The sequence below is a fragment of the Monodon monoceros genome, unplaced genomic scaffold, assembly GCF_005190385.1.
Source record: "Monodon monoceros isolate NGI ecotype Baffin Bay Population unplaced genomic scaffold, NGI_Narwhal_1 Super_Scaffold_16, whole genome shotgun sequence".
Classification (NCBI taxonomy): domain Eukaryota; kingdom Metazoa; phylum Chordata; class Mammalia; order Artiodactyla; family Monodontidae; genus Monodon; species Monodon monoceros.
This window is the reverse complement of record NW_021703772.1, coordinates 73,612,822-73,639,201: the sequence shown is the minus strand read 5'-3', so window position 1 is coordinate 73,639,201 and position 26,380 is coordinate 73,612,822. Positions and strand designations below refer to the sequence as shown.

At 36.9% G+C, this 26,380-nt stretch overlaps 1 protein-coding gene across 1 annotated transcript in view; it reads right to left on the bottom strand.

Moving 5' to 3' along the window:
• Window positions 1–25,972, bottom strand: part of ACVR1C (activin A receptor type 1C) — a 41,410-nt gene extending 15,438 nt beyond the window's left edge. The window contains exons 1-3 of the mRNA XM_029225760.1: window positions 25,869–25,972; window positions 25,067–25,297; window positions 3,750–3,989 (exon numbers count right to left, since the gene is read on the bottom strand). Coding sequence (XP_029081593.1) covers window positions 3,750–3,989; window positions 25,067–25,297; window positions 25,869–25,890 — 493 coding nt within the window. The 5' untranslated portion in view covers window positions 25,891–25,972. The remainder of the gene's footprint in view (window positions 1–3,749; window positions 3,990–25,066; window positions 25,298–25,868) is intronic.
• Window positions 25,973–26,380: the final 408 nt, after the last annotated feature.

Here is a 26,380-nt window from a genome sequence, read left to right as displayed (position 1 = left end):
GATGCTGTTTATGAAGAGTTATTTCTTAATGACATAGGAAAGTACTTCTGCTATAATAAAAACCATACCTTGTTAAATGAAAAAATACTTTTGTTAAAGACAAATAGCATAGCAAATTCTATCCATCTAAATAAGTGTATCTAGCTATTGAAAATATTCACGGGAAAAAGACTGAAAAGAATATATGCTAAATGCTATGATGGGTATTTCTATTTAGTGGAATCGGGGTGAAGTAAATTGTGATATTCTCCTTTCTAATTCTTTACATTTGCTTAATGTCCACAATAGTCCATAAATATTTATTACTCTTATAATTAGAAGGAAAATAGCTAAAGAGGTCACAGTATAATTTATTTGGGAAAGTCATGTTTAGTTGTCATTGTACTCAGATGGCTGGGAAACCCTTATAGCAACAACCCTGTAAGCTCCTGTAGGCTTCGACCTCTACTCCTGAAATGAGCCAGTTTATTCAGATGTTCTCATGTTCATGAGAACCACCCACCATGACTAAATAAGCACAGACTATAAATTTGCTATTATGGATCTCAACAATTAGTCACAAAGCCTCACAGCCAGAAAGTTCTTCTGAGATCATCTGGTTCAACTTTATCATTTAGAGATGAGAAAATTGGGGCTGTGTGGTAGTCAAAAACTTGCCCAGGAATAAGTGGAAGTCAGACCTACAACTAAGACACTGTTTTTCAATCCAAATTCTTATGCTCTCACCATTCAGTGGATATGACTACAGTCCTCCCCAGCTGGAAAGATTTCTAGCTGCAAACTATCCAGGATATTTTTGTAAGCCATAGTCAGTTTCACTACTTGCCACACAATGAAAGTTGTACTAACAATTATTAAGCCAAAGTACAATTTCAATCTCTCTCTCTTCCCTCCCCTCATCTTGCACACACAAACTCACGAAAGCATCACCACGACCAATCACAACAACGATGACAACGACAACAATACCAACAATACAACAACAACAATTGGCTAGAGAACTAGATAAGCCAATGTTTTCAAACTGCAAATTGATTAGGCACATAATCAATGCCTCAGACCGGGGACAAAGAAGGATTTCATCTAAGGTACTCAGCACAGCAATTAAGTTGAGGCAGTAAAACAATGAAAATTGCTTCAGCATCTTTCAAAGCAACCACCAAAAATAATCTGAGTAATTTTTGTGTTACACACTTAGAGATTTCCTTTGAAGACACATGGACTTTGGCTCTCCCTGCTATGTTACTCTTTTTTACCAGGGACTGTAGAAGCTGATGCCTGACTTATGGAAATGTCACCATCCATGAGTAGTGCTATATCACGACAGGAAAGCAGAAACCTACCAAGCCTCTTAGAAGCCACCTGAGACACCATGATCTCTCAAAGACCATCCAGTCAAACACCAGTCCATTTTCCTCTCTTGCGAACATTATATCTCTTCGAAATCTGTCCCTGACCAGGTTGGGATATGCTTCATAATTTTTGTCTCTCAACATCTGACAAAGCTGCTTCTTGCTTAAGGTCGCTGTCCAGGGAAGAGAAGCAGAGAAGCAGAACTCCTGATTTCCTTCCTATGGGTGAGCTTTTGTGACAGAAGCCTTGCTACACATGGACCCGTTCTCCCTGATGATCAAAGGCAGTATGGCCATCCATTACTGTTAGCCAGTGGTCACTGGCAAACATATGCAGCTGGCTTTGGAGAAAAGTGCCTAGAACTATTTTAAGTTGATCATTAAAGAAATCATCCATGCTTGGGTATATTCACGGCTTTCTTTTAAGAGAGAACTTAGAATAATCTAAAGAGGAAAGGGTCCAGCAGTCAATAAGTCCAGATTTAGGTTTCAAGATGCACAAAAATACCAAAAAACTTAACGTTAATTTTTGATTTTATGCCCTGGCTCACAACCACTTTCTTAAACTAAATATCCAGTCTCCAGTTATAAAATCTTCATTACTTTCATTTGAAAGGGAAATCCTTGGTCAATCTTAAGTATAGTCAAGAAGTAGCTCCAAAACACGTATTTCTGCCTTACCTCTTCATACGAACTGAAAGGTTTGGTGGGGATTAAATAGATGATTATTTAATCACTTGAACCTTTTAATAAATTGTATAAGGTTTCAAGGAATTTGGCACAAATCAGAGTTTCTGTGCCTATATTCTGAGCCTAGAATGTTGCCAGGGCTCAGGAAGTTAGGGAGCAGTGGCCCCCAAAAGGTAACACTCAAGGAAGGAAAGAGTATTAAATCCTAGTAAGTTTTACTTTTAAAGAAAAAATGTCAACTTTCTATCCAACAATTTAATCTGGATTTCAGTTTTATAAACTTCGCAATTTGGAGATACTCTTTCCAGTATTCCTCCTTTGAAAACATGCCGCCTGATTTGTGCAGTGATGTTGTAAACATTGAGGCTTTGGTCAGCGAGCAAGCGATCTTGCCCCCAGAAGCAGCCAACTATCTGGACTTTCTGGATGACATAATTAGGCCTCTCTTTTCTTTTCTTTTTTTTTTTTTCTTTTGCGGTACGCGGGGCTCTCACTGTTGTGGCCTCTCCCGTTGCGGAGCACAGGCTCCGGACGCGCAGGCTCAGCGGCCAGGGCTCACGGGCCCAGCCGCTCTGCGGCATATGGGATCTTCCCGGACCGGGGCACGAACCCGTGTCCCCTGCATCGGCAGGTGGACTCTCAACCACTGCACCACCAGGGAAGCCCTAAGCCTCTCATTTCTGATAAATACTTCTGAGTCCAAAGCTGCTTCTTGTTAAATATGGATGCCCACATAGATGCTACCAACACTCTGTCACCTGCCCTTGTTAATTGTGCCTGCCTGGACACTCCCAAAGGCCATGGGCAAGGGAGTTCCTCAAAATCTGTTTGGGGTAATCATCCTTAATGATCTTTCCAAAGCAAGATGGGATGCAGGGGTGACTGAAATGACTCAATTAGTCTTACCCTCGTTCATGTTTCTGCAACACCACATGCTGACAGGATTTCTGGAATTATACATGAAAGTTGGGAGTCCCCTGCCATTTTAGGGAGCTTGTTATTACGGGATGTGGGTTGGGGGTCAACGCTCTTCTGTCACCGGAAACTCAAAAAGCCCTCAGATGCTTTGTGCTATGAGAAAGGCTCATTTAAGCCATAATACAGCCTGGTATTTTGAACTGCTTCATCAGGGGTTCTGAAGTTCCATTAAAGAGGGAAAGAGTTGTCATATAACCTTAGGAGCACAAGCCAGCCCAGGAATGCTGTGCTGTTCCCTTTCATCTTCCGTTTCTATGCTTTAAGACTACATTCTTGATCCCAGGGGTTGCCTACCGATTCCAAAGACCTTTATAATCACAAGCAAAGAACGCTACTTTGCCTAACTAATATGTTTTCCCCAGAACTCAACTGCTTAAGCCCCCTAACTATTTTGTGCCCACGAAACATGACCAAGACGGCAACCATGATTATTACTAACCATAATGTGGGAGAGGGCAGAGAAAAAAAACTCTTTCTGGCTTCAGAAATAAATTCTGAAGGCATGTGAAAATGAGAATCTGAACACCTAAAGGCACAAAAAGCAATTCATTCTTTAGGCCAGGACAGTTTTTACTCTTCATCAAATCCTGAAAGGAGCTTCCATGCCAAAATGTACCATATCAAGCATTTTAAACAATGGAATTAAGAATATTTGGGCCCTTTCTTTTAAAATGGGTGTTATTTTTAAGTAGAGTTTTTCTTACTGAAAAATGAACAATAGGCACATACCAGAGCCAGAGCCAGAGGCAGTCACGTCGTAAATCAGATCTTTTAGAGTTTTCCCAGCATTGACCAGATTGCACTCAGAAAGGGGCTCCTCCACGTTTGGTCTCTTTTTCTTTCTGTAGGTGCACAGTCGACCTTGGCATGCCCATACTGTCAGCAGTGAAGCTATGGACAGGAGGCAAACTGGCACAGTAATAATAATGGTCAGCTCCATGGGTCCGAGTTTTGGGGCATTTGGTGATGCTGTAATCAAAAAAAGAAAGAACATGACCATATGTTAACCCACGTTAAGTATTTTAGAAATTGGAAATGCAATCACCAAAATTTTACATCTATAATGTGCAGCTACACAGTATGCACTCATGTTAGTTGGTGAAGACTCTCTATGATAAAAGCAAAGGCGGGGAAAGGGAGTTGAGGCGAGGATGCAGTTGCAGTTCCGTTCTGCTAGGTGACAATGGAAGATAGAATTAGGATCGTGGAAAGCACTAGCACCTGCGATCCTTTTTAAAACCTCCAAACCATTTGACATTTTATTACTATTTTCTCCCCATTTTTCAGCAATCCATACTTAAGGCACATTCATTCTTTTAGCCACAGATAATTACTGAGCTCTTGCAATATGCTGCCACTATTCCAGGTGATGGAGATATAGCAGTGAGTGAGAGAGCCCAGATCCTTGCTCTGTGGTGCTTATGTTCTCATACAACCACAGATGGGTATGTAATACAAAAGCAAGAGATCATAAGTGCTATGAAGAAAAAGAAAACAGAACAAAGAGACAAAGTGATGGTGGGACACTACTTTAGAGACTGGTCACAGAAGGCCACTCTGAGGAGGGGGCAGGGAGCTTCAAGAGAAGTATCTCAGGGAAGCATGTTCCCAGCAGAAGGAAAGCAAGTGCAAGGTGCCCTGAGGTGGAGACCTACTTGGAGTGTTCAGGAACAATCTTTGCCTCAAGTGCAGTAAATGAGGAGAAAGGTAGAAGGAAATGGGGTCAGGGAGGTCAAAAAGAAAAAGATCATACGGGGTCTTGAAGGCTAAAAGAACTGTGAATTGTATTCCGAGTGGAAGCTGGCACAGGGTTCTGAACAGACAAAAGATAGGATCTAACTTATATCTTGAGTGACCGCTGTGTGAACAGACACTAGGGGCACAAAGTAAAAGCTAAGAAACCAATTACAATGTATCTGGTATTTTCATGGTAAGCATTTTTGCTGCAAACATTTTTGCTGAATAACTACTTGGCCATAAGGCAATTCTGCTGTAAAAGATAAAATAACAAAAAATAAAAGTGACATTAAAAAGGAAACAATGGGGCTTCCCTGGTGGCGCAGTGGTTGAGAGTCCGCCTGCCGATGCAGGGGACACGGGTTCGTGCCCCCGTCCGGGAAGATCCCACATGCCGTGGAGCGGCTGGGCCCGTGAGCCATGGCCGCTGAGCCTGCGCGTCCGGAGCCTGTTGCTCCACAACGGGAGAGGCCACAACAGTGAGAGGCCCGCGTACCGCAAAAAAAAAAAAAAAAAAAGGAAACAATGAAACAGTGAAAAATGAATAACAAAATTTAAAAGACTTTATAGTGAAATACAAAATATTTGAATACATTTAAAATGTGTAAGAGCTTCATGGTGATACTGCATAAATAACTAATTTTATTTAATGAGTTGTACCTAAGCACTTGTCTTCCAAGTCTTTCGTTCATAGTATTTTATGCCTTTTGTTTTTGCTTGTTGATTCGTCTCCTCATTCAGCATCACACCTTTTTGCTAAAATTTACTCCTTAATTAAGAGAGGTATCAGTTTCCAAATGCTAGGATGCATACTTGTAACTGAGCTTTGTATTGCTTTACGAAAGCTTCTATGCTGTTGTTTGTTCTTCGCAAATTGTCACACGTCTACTGATAGACATTCCAAAGTTGCATGGGAAATGTGGGTTCAACTCTGCACCTTCAAATCACCGAAGGATTTGCAAACCAATATGTTATCATTTTCTAGTATCGTACGCAATCTGGCTTTACATTCTCTTATTTCACACTTCCAGTAATTTATTACCGTCTTTTCTATCAAGTCGATATAATTGTTATCATCCAGTGTTTTAAGATCGCCACATCTACTCATCACTGTAGAGACCATTATGAGGGCTAAGATTTATCTAATATAAAAATAGGAGTACTCCATCAATGGAGAAATGAAACCAAACTGTCAACCAGTTATTTCATCTTTCATGGCAAAATTACCTTACGGCCAATTAGTTATATGGCAAAAAATGTTTGCTGCAAAAATGTTTGCGGCAAGGATGTTTACCTGGAAAATACCTACAACCCAATTAGAAGCCTGATGCAATAATGCAGGCAGAGATGATGGTTTTGGCTGACAACTCTATCTAAAATAGTACTTCCTTCTCACTCCCCATTTACTCTCTATACCTTTGTCCTGTTTTATTTAACTTCCTGGATCTTATCACCACCTGGCACATCATAGATTCACTTATTTATTATCTGATTTCTTCCAAAAAACATATGCTAGTTCTTAATGAGAGGAAGAATTAAGTCACCCCTCAGACTTCCTTCTTGGTAATGACAACCCAGGAGAGCTTATTATACTAAATGTACTTGAATTTTACTTACAACATGTTAACCAGAATATGTGAACATAATTTGAAAACAAATATTTAATTCTAAAGGAAAAAGAATCAAATTCCTCAAAGATGTGTTCATAAAAGTTTCACTATAAGCCTAAAAATAGTAGTCTATCTACTACCAATGAGTAAAATATTTAAAACTGTTAAGTGAACTTTGGAAACAAACATATTTCATGCTCTTCTACTTTGCCAGGTGAATTTTGGCAGATCACCAACTTTCCTTCTCCTGAGTGTTGCAGGATTCCTCTGAAATCATTAGAAGTTGTACAGGTGCATATGAGGACAGCTTGGCCTTGAGTGTTCTTAGGACAAGGTGCTACAAGAGATCTCAGACTTGACTTTGAATGAGAAATCATTAACCATGGAAGTTGCACTTCTGAAGTTTGCTGTTATAAAAAAGTTTTATAATCCACTTCATAATAACCTTTCAAATCTACATTTCAAGTTGCATCCATATTTTTATGTCCTCACAAAGGTATTCCAGGAATTCTAAGAAAGCCACAGAATGTACTTAACCATTTGCAACTTACATAAACATGTACCTAAACATGTTTTTAAAAATAAAACTCCACTATTGGATACATTTATATGGCTAAATTTTATTTTGATACATGTTATTAGGAACTATCAATATAAACATTACTGTTAAAAAGCTTATTGTCTTCATTTTAGTAAAGCTCTATTAAGCAGAGCTCAGATCATCACTATGGCAACCAATAAAGAGGTGAAAGGTCAGCAAGCCTGAAAATAGAATAATATCTATAAAAGTGCATGGCTCTGGTGATGGCTACTGCTCTCACGGATGTTTATTACAGATGGGCAATGTTTCTACTTTTGTGAACAATTTACTGAAACGAGTTAGTAAGAAAAAAAAGATGACTCGGCTAGAAAAAGGCTAGCAACACCATCCAGAAAGAGCTCCTTAAGCACTGAGCAATTTTTAAGGCAAACATTTGTAAAACTATTTTCTAAACCAAATGTTGATTGTAATCTCTACAGGAGACAAATGAAGAAAACTGTGGTCTACACCCTATTGGGTGTCATGGTAGAAAAAGACAGTAGTGCAGTTAAGAATACATTTTAATAAGTTATCTCGGGTGAAAATATTAATTTTCCCAACAGATTTTACATTCTTGTTTGTTTTGCTTGTTTGTTTTTGTTTTTGTTTTTGCGGTATACGGGCCTCTCACTATTGTGGCATCTCCCGTTGCGGAGCACAGGCTCCAGATGCGCAGGCTCAGCGGCCATGGCTCACGGGCCCAGCCACTCCACGGCATGTGGGATCTTCCCGGACGGGGGCACGAACCCGTGTCCCCTGCATCGGCAGGCGGACTCTCAACCACTGCGCCACCAGGGAAGCCCCAGATTTTACATTCTTGATCATAGGAAAACTCTTTTCTTTGTTTTTTGCTTTTTAAAATATTGTTTCCATTTCTATAATTTTATTTACTTTTATTTTTTTGTCTGCATTGGGTCTTTATTGCTGTGCACAGGCTTTCTCTAGTTGCAGCAAGCAGGGGCTACTCTTAATTGTGGTGCGCGGGCTTCTCATTGCAGTGGCTACTCTTGTTGCAGAGCAGGGCTCTGGGCATGCGGGTTTCAGTAGTTGCAGCATGTGTGATCAGTAGTTGTGGCTCGCAGGCTCTAGAGCACAGGCTTAGTAGTTGTGGCGCACAGGCTTAGTTGCTCCGTGGCATGTGGGATCTTCCTGGACCAGGGGTCAAACCCGTGTCCCCTACATTGGCAGGCAGATTCTTAACCACTGCACTGCCAGGGAAGTCCCAGGAGAACTTTTATTATTTGATAATTTCCAAATTTTGAGACCATGTCAACTGAGGTGATTTCTCCATGGAATAAGCAGCTCCATGGTGGCATACGTTAATCCCAAAAGTGAGGTCTGGGAGTGTTGCATTGCTAACTCTAGTTATTTCACTCTCTAGTAAATTAAATAGAAGAGGTTGGGAAAAAAGAGACAAACACTAGCCCACATGGATGAGAGTCTAGCTTACAAAAGTCTCCCCTATATAAGTTCTGCAGTCCATTAAACCAAGATGACACAGGAGAAGGAGGTATTAACAAGCCAGGAAGAAGGGAATGTATGAGGTGGAAGATTCTGTGCAGCTGGAGGGAATCATACAAAAGGCAAAAGATTGTAAGAAGGTAAGAACAAAAAAAGGGAGAGGAAAAAAGGAGGGAAAAGGAGGGAGGGAGGAAGGAAGTAAAAAGGAAAGAAAGGAGAAATTTTTTTAAACTATTTTTGTGAATTTGCAGCTTTCCCTAGAGACAGGAGTGGAACTGGTGATTGTGAAAGCAGTGGTGGTTACTCCTGCCCAAATAAAGTTCAGAACCAGTTTAGATGCCTCAGCTTCTCCCAGGACAGTTCCTGTTACCTCCTCGCCACCTCCTATTTCTGGCTTTAGGGAGGCAAACGTCTCAAGATGAAAAGAAAAAGATGAGAAAATGTGGGCATGATCTCCATGTTTCTTCCCCTGCTGACCTTTTCTCTTTCTTTACTAAAAGTATGAAAAATTATTGATGTTTATGAGATTTATATGACCTTCATATTAATTAATTTGTATTTCTTTAGTATATGCTAATAGGAGGAGATGCCTTAGAACTGAGGAGAGATGTGGACTTGATCAGTGCCTTCAAATAACACAAAAATCCTGTAGTATATTTGTGTTCAACTTAAAGGTATATTTCTTCACTGTATTTGAATGGCATTCAACTGACTAGAAACTGATATATTACAATGGAGCGATGTACAGAAAATGAGGATATAGTGACTGAAAAGATATATACTGGCTGGACAGCTGTTTAAAAACAAATCTGAGCAAAGAAAACAGAGGTCTTCATCCAGACAAAGTGAATTTTTACGAACCATTTCAAGGTTAGTGCTTCCTTCCCAAAAGTTGCTATAGCAAGTAGCTACATAAATTTAAGAGGGTCCAAAGCACCCCTAAAGAAACCACAAACTAATTTAGCATTGAACCACTCCTATTCCTTTTATCAAAAGTTTTCCCCAAGTGAAAAGATGCTATTATTGCAAAGTTGAATCCATGAATGTATAAATATCAAGTCTTCAACTGCCTCCCTACCACCCGCCCGCCCCCCGCCCACCCCAGGAAAAGGGAAGCATTTGTTTCTCCAGCTTGTGGCTTTGAAATGTTCTCAGAATAAAGCAACCAAAAAGACAGTGTTGCTCGAGATGCTTTTTGATAGGTCGGTTTCTGTCCTGGCACCAGAAGAAATGCCACTAGGAACAACTGAATGACATGGTGATGTTCAGTCCATCTACCACCCTATAAACTTCTATGACCTCTGACTTCAGTTAAAGAGCTTTTTGTTTAGTTCACAGGTTTCTGGGGGGAAAGTGTGGAAATAATACGTGCAGCTGAAACAGAAAAAAGAAATACATTACCTCTAAGATATTCAAAGCTACCTTGCTAATTAGCTCAACAGGAATGGTTTCTTTTGTCAAAAACAGAGTGACATGTTAAGCAATGAGAAATCTCCCAAGTCTTCTCCTTTACCTGCCATTTCAAAGCACCCAGAAATATGGGTACCATTATCTCAAACATTTGCCTGATGGTAATGAAAATACTTTTCTAATTGATTTCTTGTTGCTTTACTAAATTGGTTCAAAACCTGGAACCAAATGGATTGGTGTGTATAATACTGCACTGAGAACAACTCTCTGGGATGGGGAGCAGAGAATGGGGCACAGTCCACATCTTTGTGGAATTTAAAATCTACTAAGGAATACATGACCCATCTAGGGTACAATTCCAAAGCAATTTGGCTGGTAAAAATACGGAGAAAACTTTATGTAGGAGCGAGAGACGTGGCAGATAAGAAAAAGATCATGATGAAGAGTTCCATTCATGATGAATCAGTCTAGTATAAAGAATATGTAACTAAAACTTTACATGTGTGAAGCACACACATGGGATGTAGAATGGGTCCAAGGAGTTAAGTCACAAGCGCAGTTTTATTTGTCTAACATTTCCATGTAATTCTTTACTCCTGATTACAGGGAGCCCTCCACCACCACCCACGAGAGCTTGTCCTAGCCTCCTACTTCTTCACAGTGACCCTTATATTTATAAATGTCACCAGGAAAAATGCAGTTAGAAGTTAATTTGGTTAGATCCCTCCAACGTGCTTCACTATAGGGGGAAGCAAATGGTCCCACTTCTTCACAGAGTGAGAATAATCATGTCAAACAGTTTGCTTCTGATCAACATGAACCTCAAGTACTGAACAATGGCAGAATATTTTCTAATCTAGAGATTCAACTGAGCCATGACAGTGACAGAAATAACATGAGAATAACTTCTGCCTTTTAACCATATCAGATGAGGTATTGATGGGCCATTCCGTCATTCAGTGATCAATCTATAAATGGCTACTAGTATACAAGGTCTACATCTGGCCTGAGTTCATGCATGTGTAACAGGCAGAGAGCACCCCACATCAAAATATTTCCTGGCTAGTTCCCCTTGTGCTGCCAGTTTTCTGGGAGGAACACTGAGAAGCCTCAAATCTTCTTTTGTCCACCAGCACCTGAATTTAAAAATAACAATGATTTTATATATTAAGGAAATAAGAATGTTAGATTGAAGAGTATAATCTTTGGCATAAGGGGTAGGAAGAACTCTGACTCAAGCAGAGGTGAGATTAATACAATGTAGGAAGAATTCAAATCGGCTTCGCAGTTTTTCTTAATTTTAGGGCACGCACCAGAGATCAGTTTCTTGATCTGTCATCAAAGCACATATTCTTTTTTTTATTTATTTAATTTTTTATTTTATATTGGAGTAGAGTTGATTTACCATGTTGTGTTAGTTTCAGGCGTACAGCAAAGTGATTTAGTTATACATACTCATATATCTATTCTTTTTCAGATTCTTTTCCCATACAGGTTATTACAGAGTATTGAGTAGAGTTCCCTGTGCTATACAGTAGGTCTTTGTTGATTATCTATTTTATATATAGTAGTGTGTATTCTTGAATGATACATATCTATAAAGAAAGTAGATAGTAATTACTCAAAGAATATTTTAATTTTTTTTTTAAGCCAAACTTTTACTTAAGAAAAATGAAAGTTCCTTGGAAGAAGCACCCTATCTTATAGCTGAGGGCATTGTTCAAAGAAGGCACTTAAAAATATTGGTGACAAGGAAAAGTTACACTTCTCTGTCCTAAAGTTCATGCTAATAGAATTTCTCCCTCAGCTAACACATTCACACAAAGCAGCTTGTCCATTTGGAAAAGACTGACATGAGATAATGATATTTTGACCCAGTTCAACATCCTGTATACGATAATCACCTAAACAATATTTCAGTAAACAGGTAATAGTATTTATGTAACTGAGAAGAGTAGGGCTTACATAGTGTAAAATCCTCAATTTAGAATTGGGTATAAATTTTACTTTCAATTTCCTATTAATCCCTATGAACAAAATTTCATAATTAAAACCAGTGTACTTGTTCCTTGAGACAAGAAATGCTTCCTATATTAAACATTTAAGATACAAGTTTGACTTTTTGTATGCTTATATTTCATAGACTTTTCAAAATGTAAAAATCATAGCGTCTTTCAGCTTATGGGGAAAAAAAATCCCTGTCTGGCACACCTGTCAGGTATGTGGGGAATCCTCAGAGAATGAGCTACAAATGGATTTGTTCATGTGGTGGCAGAACAATTCCACAAGGGGTCCCATGAGTACTTCTCAGCATGTTGATATCACCTTACACTGCCTAGAGCAATAAATTTACATTTAAAATAGAAAACCATAAAAGTTGAGACAACAATGGATTTTTTAAAGGGATTAAAATAGCAAGACTTTTCAGCTCCCCAAAGAATAATATTCACTACCTGAGTCTGCAAATTTTTATAATTATAGCACGCTTTAAAATGATTAATTTTGATAAATGCAATTTTAATGTTTTCACATTTTATCTTCCTTCAAATGTAATCCTTCAGTTTGCCTTAAAGTCTAATTTAGACATGTGCCTAACAATATACATTGTTCATCTACCCTAGCTGATATAAATAATAAATTGTTCTTTTTTTCTTTACACAATTGAGAACAGGAAGGTGAAAACTGTACTGAGGTTAATTAGGAAAGTACCCACATTTTAATGTTGTGCATGTATTTTCTTTATTGAAACTAATTATTTGAATTAGTCAAAAATACAATAGTATTAAAATAGTGTATTGAACTCCAAAAGGAAAAATCAGAAATTATTATTACACTTACCCTTTCAGTCACTGTATGTTTTGGTAGCAAAATGGGAACAAAGATACCCAGAACTTGAATGTTTTTGTTGAATACTCTATTTCCATGTGAAGGGTGGTAATTAGTGCACGCATAAACTAAATAGCAGTTCCTATAAAAATTAACCCTATAAATAAGAGGCTTCTCTAGCCCAGGTTTCCTGACCTTATCCTCGATGAATTTTCATAGACAATTTTAGAATGTCCTTGATGCTATTTGACATCACCACTATTTCTCTGAGCATGTCTCTGATGTCACCTAGAGTCACCAGAAATCATTTGTTACAAATCACAATGCAACCCACTATGAAAGAAACAAGCAACAAAATGTGATTCCTTCACATAGGAAAGACATGTTTTAATAATAAGAAAGTCAAACATAAAATTATATTAAACAGAATAACTCAACTATATTAAAATAGAAAATATACTAAACTACTGATAGTAGGAACTCTAGGCCAGTGGATATAAGTTCAATAGGTATTGAATGAGTGAATGAATGAACAAGGAAAGCTCATGCCCAATAAGGAAATCAGTCACTTCTGCTTCAGCCAACTTCAAGAATGCCAAATCTTCTGATTTTTTCAAGATAAGCCAGATGTCTGGATTTTTATACTGACTCAATGTTTAACATTATAAAGAAACTCACTCTTTTCTCCAAGAAACTATGTAGATCAGATGAAACCTGTCTGTGGGTCAGGTACAACCAATAAGCAGGTAGAACTCTCAATGACTTGTTTTGCTGTTTCTATGTTCATTAGAATTAGATTTAGCTACTAATGACAGAGGAAACTATACAGAAGTTTCATTTTCTCTTTCACGTAAAAGAAATTTGAAGATGGATAGTCCAAAGTCAGCAGGTTGGTTCCATGTAGTTTTTGGTCAGGGTCCTTTCATCTCCCTTGTTTCCATCCCTATCATGTAGTCCAAGGCAACTGCTAAACTCCATCCTTTACATCCAGGCAGCATGATGGAGGATGGCATATAAGGTGCCAGTTCTGTTTTAAATGAGTCTTCTCAGAAGTTCTCCAAAACACTGCCAGTCAACTCATTAGCCACAACTTATGCCACACCTACCAGTAAGAGTAGCTGAAAATACTGTCAGTTGGAAGGAGAGCCATACACCTAGCTAAGTCTAGGTTCTGCTACTAAATGGGTATTGGAGGAAACTAGATGTCTTTGAAACATTTATAGTCTTAGCAAACTTTGATCCATTAGATTTTTTCATTAGAAAAAGAACACATTTGCAACAAAACAAACAGTATAAAAATGTATAAAGAAAGAATTAAATAATGTCCTCAGCCGGTTAGCTCTCCGATATCAACTCCAGATGTTAAGAGAATGTGTAATTTTCATAAATTTACCCATACTCAAAAGTTACTTTGGGAGTTCCCTGGTGGTGCAGCTGTTAAGACTCTGTGTTTCTAATGCACGGGGTGCGGGTTTGATCTTTGGTCGGGGAGCTAAGATCCCTCGTGCCGCGCGGTGTGGCCAAAAGAAGTTACTTTGAAACTTGATGTTTTGTTTTCCTTTTGTTGTGAAATATAATAAATATACAGAAAAGTGCATACAACATATACACTGAGGATAAAAATAATTATAAACCCCCATGGATCACCAGCCCCCTTACCCACTACCTGTTCCCCCACTCGGAGATACCCAACATGATCATATCCTTTCCCAACCTCCAGGGTAATCATTATCCTGATTTGGCAAATAATCATTTCTCCTTGTACTGTGCTTCCCAGAATCCCTTTTCCTGTATTGTTACAGGTTAAAGTTGGGATACTTACATATATGCTCATAAATGAGAATGGCTTGTAATTTCTTTTTTACATACTGTCTTTGTTGGGTTTTGATATCAAGGTTATGCATAAAATAGGTTAAGGAGTGTTTCCTCTTTGTCCATGTTTTGGAAGAGTTTGTGTAACAGTTACACAGTTATCTGTTCCTGGAAATTTAGCAGAATTTTGTGGTAGAACGTCTTGGGCTTTGAAATTTTCCTTACAGATACGCCATAAGACTATTATAATTTACATTATAATTTTCTAAAAATTAGGTTGCTCATAAATCATGTTGTTTCAACCTTATGTAGTCTCACTGGTTTTTTTAAAAAATCTACTTATTCTATCAATTACCAAGACAGTGGTGAATCTCCTTCTGAGATCATGGACTTCTTTATTTCTCCTTATAGATCTGTAAATATTTTCTTTATTTTTGAGGCCATATTCTTTTTTCTTTTTTTTTTGGCTGCATTGGGTCTTTGTTGCCACACACGGGCTTTCTCTAGTTGCGGCGAGTGGGGACTACTATTCCTCGTGGTGTGCAGGCTTCTCATTGTGGTGGCTTCTCTTGTTACAGAGCATGGGCTCTAGGCACATGGGCTTCAGTAGTTGCAGCACGCAGGCTTAGTAGTTGTGGCACGCGGGCCCTAGATCATGCGGGCTTCAGTAGTTTGGTGCATGGGCTCAGTAGTTGTGGCTCACAGGCTCTAGAGCGCAGGTTCAGTAGCTGTGGTGCACAGGCTTAGTTGCTCCATGTCATGTGGGGTCTTCCTGGACCAGGGATCAAACCTGTGTCCCCTGCATTGGCAGGTGTATTTTTAACCACCGTGCCACCAGGAAAGTCTGAGACCATATTCTTCAGTACACAGAAATTTAAATTTATTAAGAATCCCTGGTAGGGACTTTCCCTGGTGGTCCAGTGGTAAAGAATCTGCCTTGCAATGCAGGGGACACAGGTTTGATCCCTGGTGAGGGAACTAAGATCCCACATGCTGCGGGGCAACTAAGCCCGCGTGCCACAACTACTGAGCTCACACACCTCAACTAGAGAGCCTGTGTGCCGCAAACTACAGAGCCCACACACTCTGGAACCCTTGTGCCACAGAGCCCAGGCGCCACAACTAGAGAAGAGAAAAGCTGCATGCCACAACTGGAGAGAAGCCTGTGTGCCACAGTGAGGAGCCCACGCACCACAACGAAAGATGCTGTATGCCTCAACGAAGATCCTGTGTACCACAACTTAGAGCTGATGCAGCCAAAAATAAATTTAAAATAAATTTAAAAAAAAGAATCCCTGGTAAATTGAAACTTTAATCATTAAAAAGTGAACTTTTTAACTCTAGTAATTTTTTTTCATTGAAGTTAATTTTGCCTGCTAGTAATATGTCAACATTTTTATTAATGTAATATATGCATGGTATGTGTAAAAGCACATATCAAACCTTCTTATACTTTCCTCTATTTGTCACCCTCTCTTCCATATTTTCCATTATGTATTTTCTTTATTACTGAATACAAAATAGTTTCTTCGGACCCATATTTCAGATCCCTAATTCTCTCTTCAGTTGTTATACAAATTGTTGTTAAACCTATACATTAAGTTTCTAATTTTTGTTATTGTATCTTTAATTTTTAAAAAGTTTTTTTCAATATTGTTCAAATCTGCTAGGTCATTGTTTTATAATTTCCTATTCTCTAACAAATGTTTTCAAATTTGCCTTTTGTTTCTTTAAACATAGAATAGCTACTCTATAATTATTGTCTGATAATTCCAATATATGAAACTTTGTGCTCTCTTCTATTGGCTCATGCTCATGCTGTTTTGAACCCCTGTAAGCTTGGAGTGCTTGTTCTTCATTACGTACTTCTCATGTCCTTGAAAAAGTGTTTGCTGTGTCTCTTTGAGACCTAATATTAAAGTGCCTTTCTCCAGAGAGTTTGAACTTTCTTCTGGCAGGCAACTGGGGAAACTATTAGTCTGGGTATACTTTAAAAAAGTTTTTCTTCTGGAGAGTACCACTCAGACAATGGAAACTCAGGTTTAAAAGCCATGTGATGGCTATGCTATGTCCACAACTTCTCAAGAATAAGGTTTTTGGTTTGTTTTAAAGTTGTTGCTTTTCATTATTTCATTTTTTCCCCTGCTCCGCTTAGTAATAAACCCAAGCCTTCTCCCTGGGGTTAGAAGGAGATGTATTTACGTCTGGTTTAAACTTGCAATAAGGAAAGAGACCTTTGATAATTCTGCTAAACATGGCAGTTTCTATTAGATGACCCAATCTGAGCAAATCATGATTTTTTACTTTTGTCTTCCCTGAATCTTGAGATTGTTAATAGCAAAACCCAACATTTCCCTTGTTAGAAAAAGCAGATACACATGAGGAAAAAAATGTACCAGATAAGAGTATCAGAAAGTTAGATAATAATGTCTTAAACAATAATGGTGTTCACCAATTCACATAAAAAGAAAACTGGAAGTAGGCTGTTGACACTGTTGAGTCTCTTTGTTAACAAATCATAGAAAGAACCTACTTCCAGATTTCTTGTCAAGCTGAGGCTGTGAACTCCCTCACTAGTTAAGATATTATCTAAGTTTCTGATACTTTTAGTTGAAAACATCCTCCTTTACCTTTTACCAATCCAGTGGGTGGAAAATAATAGTATGTTGTTTTAATTTGCATCTCCCCAGCTATTAGTTTTGTTGAACATCTTTTCAATACTTGACCACTTTGAAGATTCTCTTCTGTAAAATTTCCATGTGTGTTTTTTGCCCATTTTTTCATTTAGCACCCCCTCTCCTTCTCTCTCTTTCCACTCTCTCCCTTGCCATGTACACAGGCATGTGCACGTGCACACACACACAGAGGCTCTTTATCTTTTAAATAGTTATTTTTTTTCCAGTCATATATGCTACAAATATTTCTATCCCATATTTCATTATCTTGGTTTTATTTATGTTATCTTTTATTATTCATTTTTATTTTAGTTTGCATGTAGTCAATTATATCTGTCTTTTCCTTTTACAGCAATTGGATTTCCTGTCTTACTTAAAAACAGCTTCCATACTGTAAAGTCATAAAAACCCTTTTTTTTCCTAAATTTTCCTCTGACATTTAAATTGTTTTATGTTTCACAATTAGATATTTAATCAAGCTGTAATTTATTTTTGTATATGGTATGACACTGTGGTACAGCCCTGTTTTCTTCCAGATGGATAGATAATTATGCCAGCATCATTTCAAAAATAAACCATCCTGGAGTTTCCACTTCTGCCAAGTTACACTTTAGATGTCCACAGAGCCCTTCTTAGTACAGCACACACAAAAATGCTGAATAAAATATAAATGAAAAACTCTTTTTTCTATTATATGATTAACCTGGTAGGAAAATAAATGAATTGCTCAGCAGCCAAAAATAAAATACAAATCCCAGGAGGTATCTGAGCACTGGGACTGCCATTTACCCTGGAGGCATCTGCCAGTTCTTGGTAGTTCAGTGCTTAGTTTATCAGATTGTATAACAAGATCAGGAAATAAAACATGGTTCCTGAAATTGTGAAAGGTCAGATCAGAGATCCTGGTATAAATCAGTCAAATATGAATGGCATTACATTGAAAATAAAACAAAATAGAAAATTTCTGCAGAGAGAGACAGGGTGTATATTCATCTATTTGTCTGTCTCAACCTTGACTTTGGGTAGAGCAAAAAAAAAAAAAAAAACCTCTCTGAGAGGTCCTCACCATAAGTGTGCATCTATATAGGCAGGCTTAGAGCCAGAATTCATGCTATATGTTGGCCAAAACTACCTAATCAAAACACTGAATGGGTTGGAGTTGGTAGCACTTCCAGATACCTGGCAGTAGCTAATATAAATCTCCTCTGGAGGAACATATTTTAAATACAGGCATCAAAAGTTTCCTCCAGATATGATTCTCAAAACATGAACTCACAATCAAAATTAAAAAACACGCAAGGAAAGTAGCCACCCAGAATATGAGTCAGCAGATTCAAACTCATAGAAGCTGTAGATATTATTAATTAATTATCAGAGACTCAAATATTAGAAAATATAGGGAAAACAGTTTAAGAAGCTTGAAGAATAGATACAGAAGGCCCAACTTACACAAAATCAGTAAAGAAACTGTGAGAACTTATTAGGGGGCTCACAGACAGAACCCATTACAGGGACACACACCCCAAACATCTTTTGGAACATTTTCCAAAAGAATGGAACTTTTTCACTTATTATGTGTTTGTTTACCCTGAAAACAATCCCCATCCCCATCCTCCACCCCAAAAGTACACACTAATTTGGGTAAATAAGTCCTTTTTTTATTGAAATGGAAATGCTCTTGAAGAGCTAAGAAAACATCATTTATTTTTTTATTTATTTTTTTTTTTGCGGTACACAGCCTTCTCACGGTTGTGGCCTCTCCCGCTGCGGAGCACAGGCTCCGGACACGCAGGCTCAGCGGCCATGGCTCACGGGCCCAGCCGCTCCGCGGCATGTGGGATCTTCCCGGACCGGGGCACGAACCCGCGTCCCCTGCATCGGCAGGCGGACTCTCAACCACTGCGCCACCAGGGAAGCCCCCATCATTTATTTTTGAGGTGAATTTTTCCCACCAAAGTGGCTTCTCTCCTAATTTCAGAGGAAGCTGTGAGTGGTCAATCTGCATGAGTTACTGTGCAGGAAATTTACTGAAGCCTGAGAGTACTAGATCTAAAGTCACTGGAGTCAGGGCAAGACAAGTAGAATCCAGAAAGGTGGGCAGATATTTTTGGAGTTTAAAAGAGCTATTTTTATCTGGTCTAGAAATAAACAGTAATAAGAAATTAGGTTACATTACATAAAATACATATGTTTCTCTTGCTTAACTGATTTGCATAGCATATATTAATTGTAATATTTAAATATTCAGTATGTTCATATAATGAAAATAACATTTACTATTAGTAGAGACATGAGCTCCAAGCACTAGTCAAATACTTGCCTGTTTTTGGAAATGGTTTTCGACTTTCAAGTTTACTTAGAAAAAAGCCCTCTAAATATTTGTGATAATAGTTGAACTTGGAAGGTCACTCCAGTGACATCAAAGATATCTATTACAATAAGCTTCAGGGAAACGAGCAATTTTTCTAATGTTATATTTCTACTAAACTATAAAATTACTTCTATCAAAAAAATTAACTCCTGAAAATTAAACCCACATGCAATGTGAAGCAAGGAAGTACTTTTTTTTAAAGGCAAGTGATCAAATTTAATGTGATCTAAATCAAATCCTGCTTACAATGATCTGAATTAATTCAACTTTAATCCAATTTAGTATTATAAATGAATGGGTAAGAAGGTTTTAAAAGGCCACTTAAAAGAAAAACATTGTAAGTTAAAATAGTAACCAGATTCTTAATAGTTTGTTGAGCTAGTTAATTAAAATAATAAATGTCCTTGCTGCATTTAAAATTACCACATTTTAAATATCAACTAAAGCAGTCTCTCTTAAACTGTAAATATGTAAACAACTTATGGGGTCTGATCAGCATTTTTACTTAATGAAAGAGCACAGAGTACCTTGTACATTTTATGGGTAAGAATATTTTGTGAAATTCTTGCTTCAGATGTGTGTGCATGTGGGTTGGGAGAAATTATATAAAATGTGTTTCTTTCTGTGTGCCACAATGGAAAGCTGTATGAAAGCCACTAGTCTAAGGTTTTAAGAATTAGAATCAAACACTTAAGAGGATTTTTAGGAGGGCAAGAGTTTGTGCCTACAGATCTCCAGTTGCTGAGTTACTAGGACACCATCAGGGAGAGGAAGTGGGGAGAAAAAAAGTCACGAGATGTATTCAAGGTAGGAATTTTGTCACAAAGAAACAAAGCAAGAGCCCAATCATCACAAACAGGACCTAAGGACAGAAAAGAGCCAGCTGAAACATGACAAGAGTGGGTTACTGTACCTACATGAAGTCAGTTATCCAGAAATGACACCACAATCTGGGATGATGAATGAAAGAGCCAAAAGGGAAGGATCCACTTAGCTTTCAGCTGAAACTGAAAAGGGAAGTCCCAGAGTTTCTCCAACCTGTTCTGGTCACCTCTCAACCTTTTCTTCTATCATTTTACCCGTGAATGTGATGCAGAGGATTAAGTACTATGGAAATATCACACTGTCTACTTTTCAGAGTGCTTTTATATATTTCATATACATGTGATCACACTTGAAATTGATAAATTCCTACTAGGCAGAGCAGGGGATATCAATCACACTCACCTGATGATACAAAAACAGCGGAGTTCTTGGCACTGGCTATATCACAGCTCAGCCTAGAGGTTCCCAACTCCTCTCCAACAGCTGCTGTTCCAAACACAGCTAATAACCATTCAGTGCTGCCTCACAGAGAGAACAACCTAACACAAGATGACTGCATATGCAATCCTACTCAATTCAATGTCAATTTACCATACCCATGTCACTAAAAGAAACAAATTTTTAGTTTATGTAAAGAAATTTGATATCAATTAAATGTCACATAACATTTTTTGTAGACATATTAATTAACTGGCTAGATAATACATACCTTCCTTGTTATAAGTAATCTTTGAAAGCCAATTAAGATAATCCATCATATCAGTAGACTAAAGAAGAAAAGTCATGTTATAATCTCAATCAATCCATGAAAATACTTGAAAAATGTTAATATTCATTCATGATTTTAAAAAAGACTTTCCCAAAACTAGCAATAAAAGCAAATTTCCTCAGTTGATAACAGGGATCTACAAAAAAACCTTCATATTTAATGGTAAAAGAGTGAGTGCACTCCTCCTAGAACCAGGAAAAAGGCAAGGATCTTTAACCACGCCTACTCATCACTGTATTAGTGATCCTAGCCAGTGCAAAAAAAACAAGAAAAAGAAATAAAATGTATAGAGATCAGAATGGAAGATGTAAAACTGTCTGTACTCACAGATTATTCTGTATGTAGAAAATGCCAAAGAATTTTTTTAAAAGCTATTAGAACTAATATGCTATTTTCACAAGCTTACAGGATATAAGGTCAATATACAAAATTAATTTTATTTTCATATACTGGCAGTTAACATTTAGAAATTGATATATTAAAAATACCATTTATAGTAGCATCTAAAAACATGCAATACTTAGGGATAAATTCAAGGAAATATGTATAAGACCTGTTTTCTGATAGCTACAATACACTAAGAGTAACTGAAGAAAAACTAAATAAATGGAAAAACATACTATGTTCATGGATCAAAAGAGTTAATATTATTAACATGACTATTTTCTCCAAATAATCCATATTCAACTCAATCTAATAAAAATTTCATCATCATATTTTTGTGAAAATTGTCAAACCAATTCCAAAATTTAAATGGAAATTCAAAGGACTTAGAATAGCCAAATCAATTTTGAAAAAGAACAAAGTTGGAGGGGTCATACGACCTGATTTTAATACTTACTGTAAGGCTACAATAATCAAGAAAGTTTGATAGTGACATAAGTATAGACATATAGAGGCCAGAAATATACCCACATATACATGGTCACTTTATTTTAATTCAAAGGGTCAAAGTAATTGAAAGGATAGATTTTTCCACAGATGATGCTAGGAACAACTTCATATACATGTGGAAAAAATAAAACTCCACCTAACCTCACATAATAACAAAAATTAAATTTAAATTGAACATAGACCTAAATGTAAAAGCTGAAATGTTAAAATTTCGACAAGAAAACATAAAAGAAAATATTTATGCCCTTTGGATAGATAAAGACTTCTCAGGACATGAAATATGTGAACCATTAATAATTTTTCAAAAAGATAAAATATACTTCATCAAATTTTGATCTTCTACTCTGCAAAAGACACCTTCAAGGAAGCAAAATGTCAATCCACAGAATGAGAGAAAATAGGCATAATATACATATCTGATAAAGGACTTGTATTCAGAATATATAAAGAACTCTTAAATTCAACCATAAGAAGATAACCCAGTTTTTTTAATATGCAAAGTATTTGACACTTTATAAAGAAAGAAACACAAATGTCCAATGTGCGCAAGAAAAAAATAATTTACCATCATTAGTCATTAGGGAAATGCAAATTAAAACCACAATGAAATACCACTATACAATCACTTGAATGGCCAAAATTAAAAAGACTGATTATACCAAGTGCTGACAAAAATATGGATCAAATGGAACTATCATACATTTCTGCTGGGGATACAAAATGGTATAAGCAGTGTGAAAACTATTTGGGAGATTAGATTTATAAATTAAACATATAGTTATTATTTGACCATTCAATTCCACTCTTAGGTATTTTCTCAAGAGAAAGGTAACATATCTCCAAAGACTTGTACTCAATTGTTCATTGCAGCTTTGTTAATAACAGCCCCAAAATGAAAACAACCTGAATACCCATTGTGGATGAAAGCGTAAAAATAACAAAACATACAGTGGGATATTACCCAGCAGTAAAAAGGAAACAAGCTGCTGATATATCCAACTTCATGAATAAATCTCAAAAACATGTTGAGTGAAAGAAGCCAAGTGCAAAATTATATCTTCCATAGGACTCCTTTTATGTGAAACTCCAGTAAAAATTAATCTACAGGTATTAGAAAATAGATCAGTTTCCCAGCCCTGGTGAAAGTGGCGATTGACTGAGAACATTTTGAGGTAATGGAAATGTTGTGGCAGTTACACAAATGTATGTGTCAAGACACACCAAACTGTGCACTTAAGATGTGTGCATTTCATTATATCCAAATTATACCTCAATAAAATTGATTTTTAAAAAAGAAAGTCTGGTTCCCAAGTGGACTTGAAGGTAGAACATAGGCATCTCAGTAGTTAGAGTTTAGAGTTGGGCTGGGAAGGACCCACATCCTAGCTGCGCTAAGCACCTTTAATTTGCCCAACTGCGTGTGAACCATTTTGTCCTCCAAGACCTTTTGTTGCAGTCAAAGTACTGTCTTGTACCCATACTGACTGGCAGAACATGGTCTTATGGATAATTCTTTATTAAGAAGACACATTAAAGAGGTCATTGCCACAGCCTAATATGGAGACTTTCCTTCCCCTCCTTAATCTTTTGGATCTTGTCATGGGAAGACCAGCATCAAATATAGGGGACCTTCATTTTAGGGTTCTCTGGTCCACCAAAACCAGGGGAGAATATATAAGGAAAGAAAAATTCAGGTATCAGAATAGATACCAGATCACTATCAAACCAAGGAAGTCTATGGAATCTGAGACAAAATAACTGTGGTCTAAAATCAAAGACTCCTAGTAGCTTTGGGGGATGAAATATGCCAAGTATGACTTCTGAGGTCGTAACATATAGGATAATGCTTCAGAGTAGTGTTTCTCAAAGAATGGGACAAGTATTAGGGGTGGTTCATGAAATGATTTTTAAGGGTTCTTGAGATTAATTGGAGTGGTAAACCAACATGATACTAAATAACATTGAATCATACAAGAATTTCTCCTCTAGTTCTCTTAGTTTTTCTGATTATGTATCAAAAGGACTCATTGCATGTTAGTATGTCTTTAACACCACTGTCTTCTCTTTTAAACAAAAAGAAAATACAAAATACCTAACTGTAATGCAGTCAGTACATTTGTTTGTTTATTTACGTAGTTACCTTTTATTTATGGCAAGTAAATTGGTTTTTCATTTGTAGAAGTAATGTCAAGGTTTTGCATAAAGTAAATGTTCTCCAGTAAAAAAGGGGGAGAGCAGTTAATTTATTAAAAATAATAATAATAATAGGTTAAAAATACTATATTAGAATATGGTGATATATGAACATCTGAGATTGGATAACAGTACATGTAAATGTTCATTTGTGAGGAAGATATGTATTTGTGTATAGATATTAACGTACTAAAGAAAATCTACAAGCAGGACATTTTCATGTCATAAATTAGTTTTTAATTTGAATTACTTGCCCCTTACTAGCCCCCAAAATTTCAGACTCCAGATTATTGATAAAAGGCCAGATTAAGATTTTTGTACCTTGTAAATTAGGATAAAACTCCATGAAATTGGGGGAAAGGCAAGAATATATTTGCACAATAATGAAGGGTCAAATTCCATTCTATCTGTCTTCTGTTAATGAGTGGTCTCACTTGAGTGTGGGCAAAGAAGATATGCAGAAGTTACCTATGAAAAAAAGATTCTGTCTCCATAAAAGTTGGCAATCTACTATTTTTGTTTTGCTCTTTTTTCTCTTCTTTTTTCTTGGTATACATTTTAATTTCTTTCCTTTAAGAGAATCCATAAAAATTTATATTTTACTTTAGGTTCATTAATCACTTCAAAAAATACAACTCATGTGTACAGATTTCTTCAAAATTGTTATGCTGTTGTCAATGTTTTGACAGTCTTGTGCAATTTTTAAAAAATCAATCTCAACTAGGCTCTAGAGAATTTTACCAAAAACAAAAAAAGGGAGAGAGAGAACTGTAAAACAGATTTTCTTATTTAAAGAAACATAAAACAGTTTGATTTCTATCATGTGTATATAACTTTCCAAGAGTACAATTAAATTTGGCATGAACAAAGATAAACCCTTTACCTGTCGGAAGGTGTAGAGTTATGTTGTTGCAAAAATCTGTGAAGCAGCATTCCGTTTTGGTAACATTGTTGGAACTATGACAGAAGACTTGCGCATTTAATTCTGGGAGAGAGACACAGGACTTGATCACCTGTTCCTTTCCGTTGGTTAACATAACGGAAGCCCAACATGCTCCTTCTGTTTGGCAGGTAAAGTTTGAGGAGTCACACAAAAGACAAACACACTTCAAACCTGGAAAAGGTAAGGCAAAAAGCTTTAGGAAGCTATAATGCAAATTTATTTCATAATACTTGAATAGCGAAATTCAATCTTTATGAAGATTGTGAGAGGGTTTAAATAGTACTAGATAGACACACATGCTAAAGCTGTTACTCCCTCTCGGCAATGTGTTTTATCAAAAGGGTTGCCCAATCATCATTTACTATTGCTTATATTTTTACAAGCGATTTATTCAGTTGCTACTATATTTTGAAACAATTTTCTAATCCATGGTGTAAATCCCTCCTTTTTAAGCTCAACCAGCTCTTTCCTAAATCAATAGCTCCTATGAAATGCTAGGATACAGTAACACAGCAACCTAGGGGCGCTGTCCAGCATCACTTGTAGAACATAAGTGTTGTTACAGGAGCTGAGTAACTGTACAGTCCAGTGTATTCTGTTCATTTACAATTTCTCCTTTAAACTGTTAAGTGAATGTGCTAAACACAAACCTAACCATAGATATTTACAGCTTTAAAAAATAGTGTGACTCTTCACATTTATATTCTGTGATTCTTTAACATTATTGTATTGTCACAGTTACCTTTAAGGCATTGATGAGCCATTATACTTCCCCCTCTTCACTAAAGAATACATCTCAGAATGAGAGTCATTTGAACATAGACCATGACCTTCAGGCAATTTTCTTTAATGAACACATCTATTCAGTAGAGCAAAACAAATCAATCATAGAATTTAATATATTCGTATCAATAAAACTTTCAAAAATTAGACTTTGCTAAATTAATCTGTTTTCTTCTCAAGTTTTCTCAACATTCCCTACTTAATAAACACACACACACATATACACACACACCCCACGTTAACTCCCATGTTCAAAGTGGTAGAGCACTTCTGTTCTGACGTTAAATATCTGTCATCACGTCAACCACTGGAATAATCCAGTGGTTGTGAGTAATTTATTCAAATTTTATTTAAATTATTTTTCAATAGAACAATGCTGAATAAGCCTTTTGTATCATTACTTTAATGAAGGTTTTGTTAAATTGTAACAGCACCCTGCAATTTCTGAATGTCCAACATTTTTCCATACAA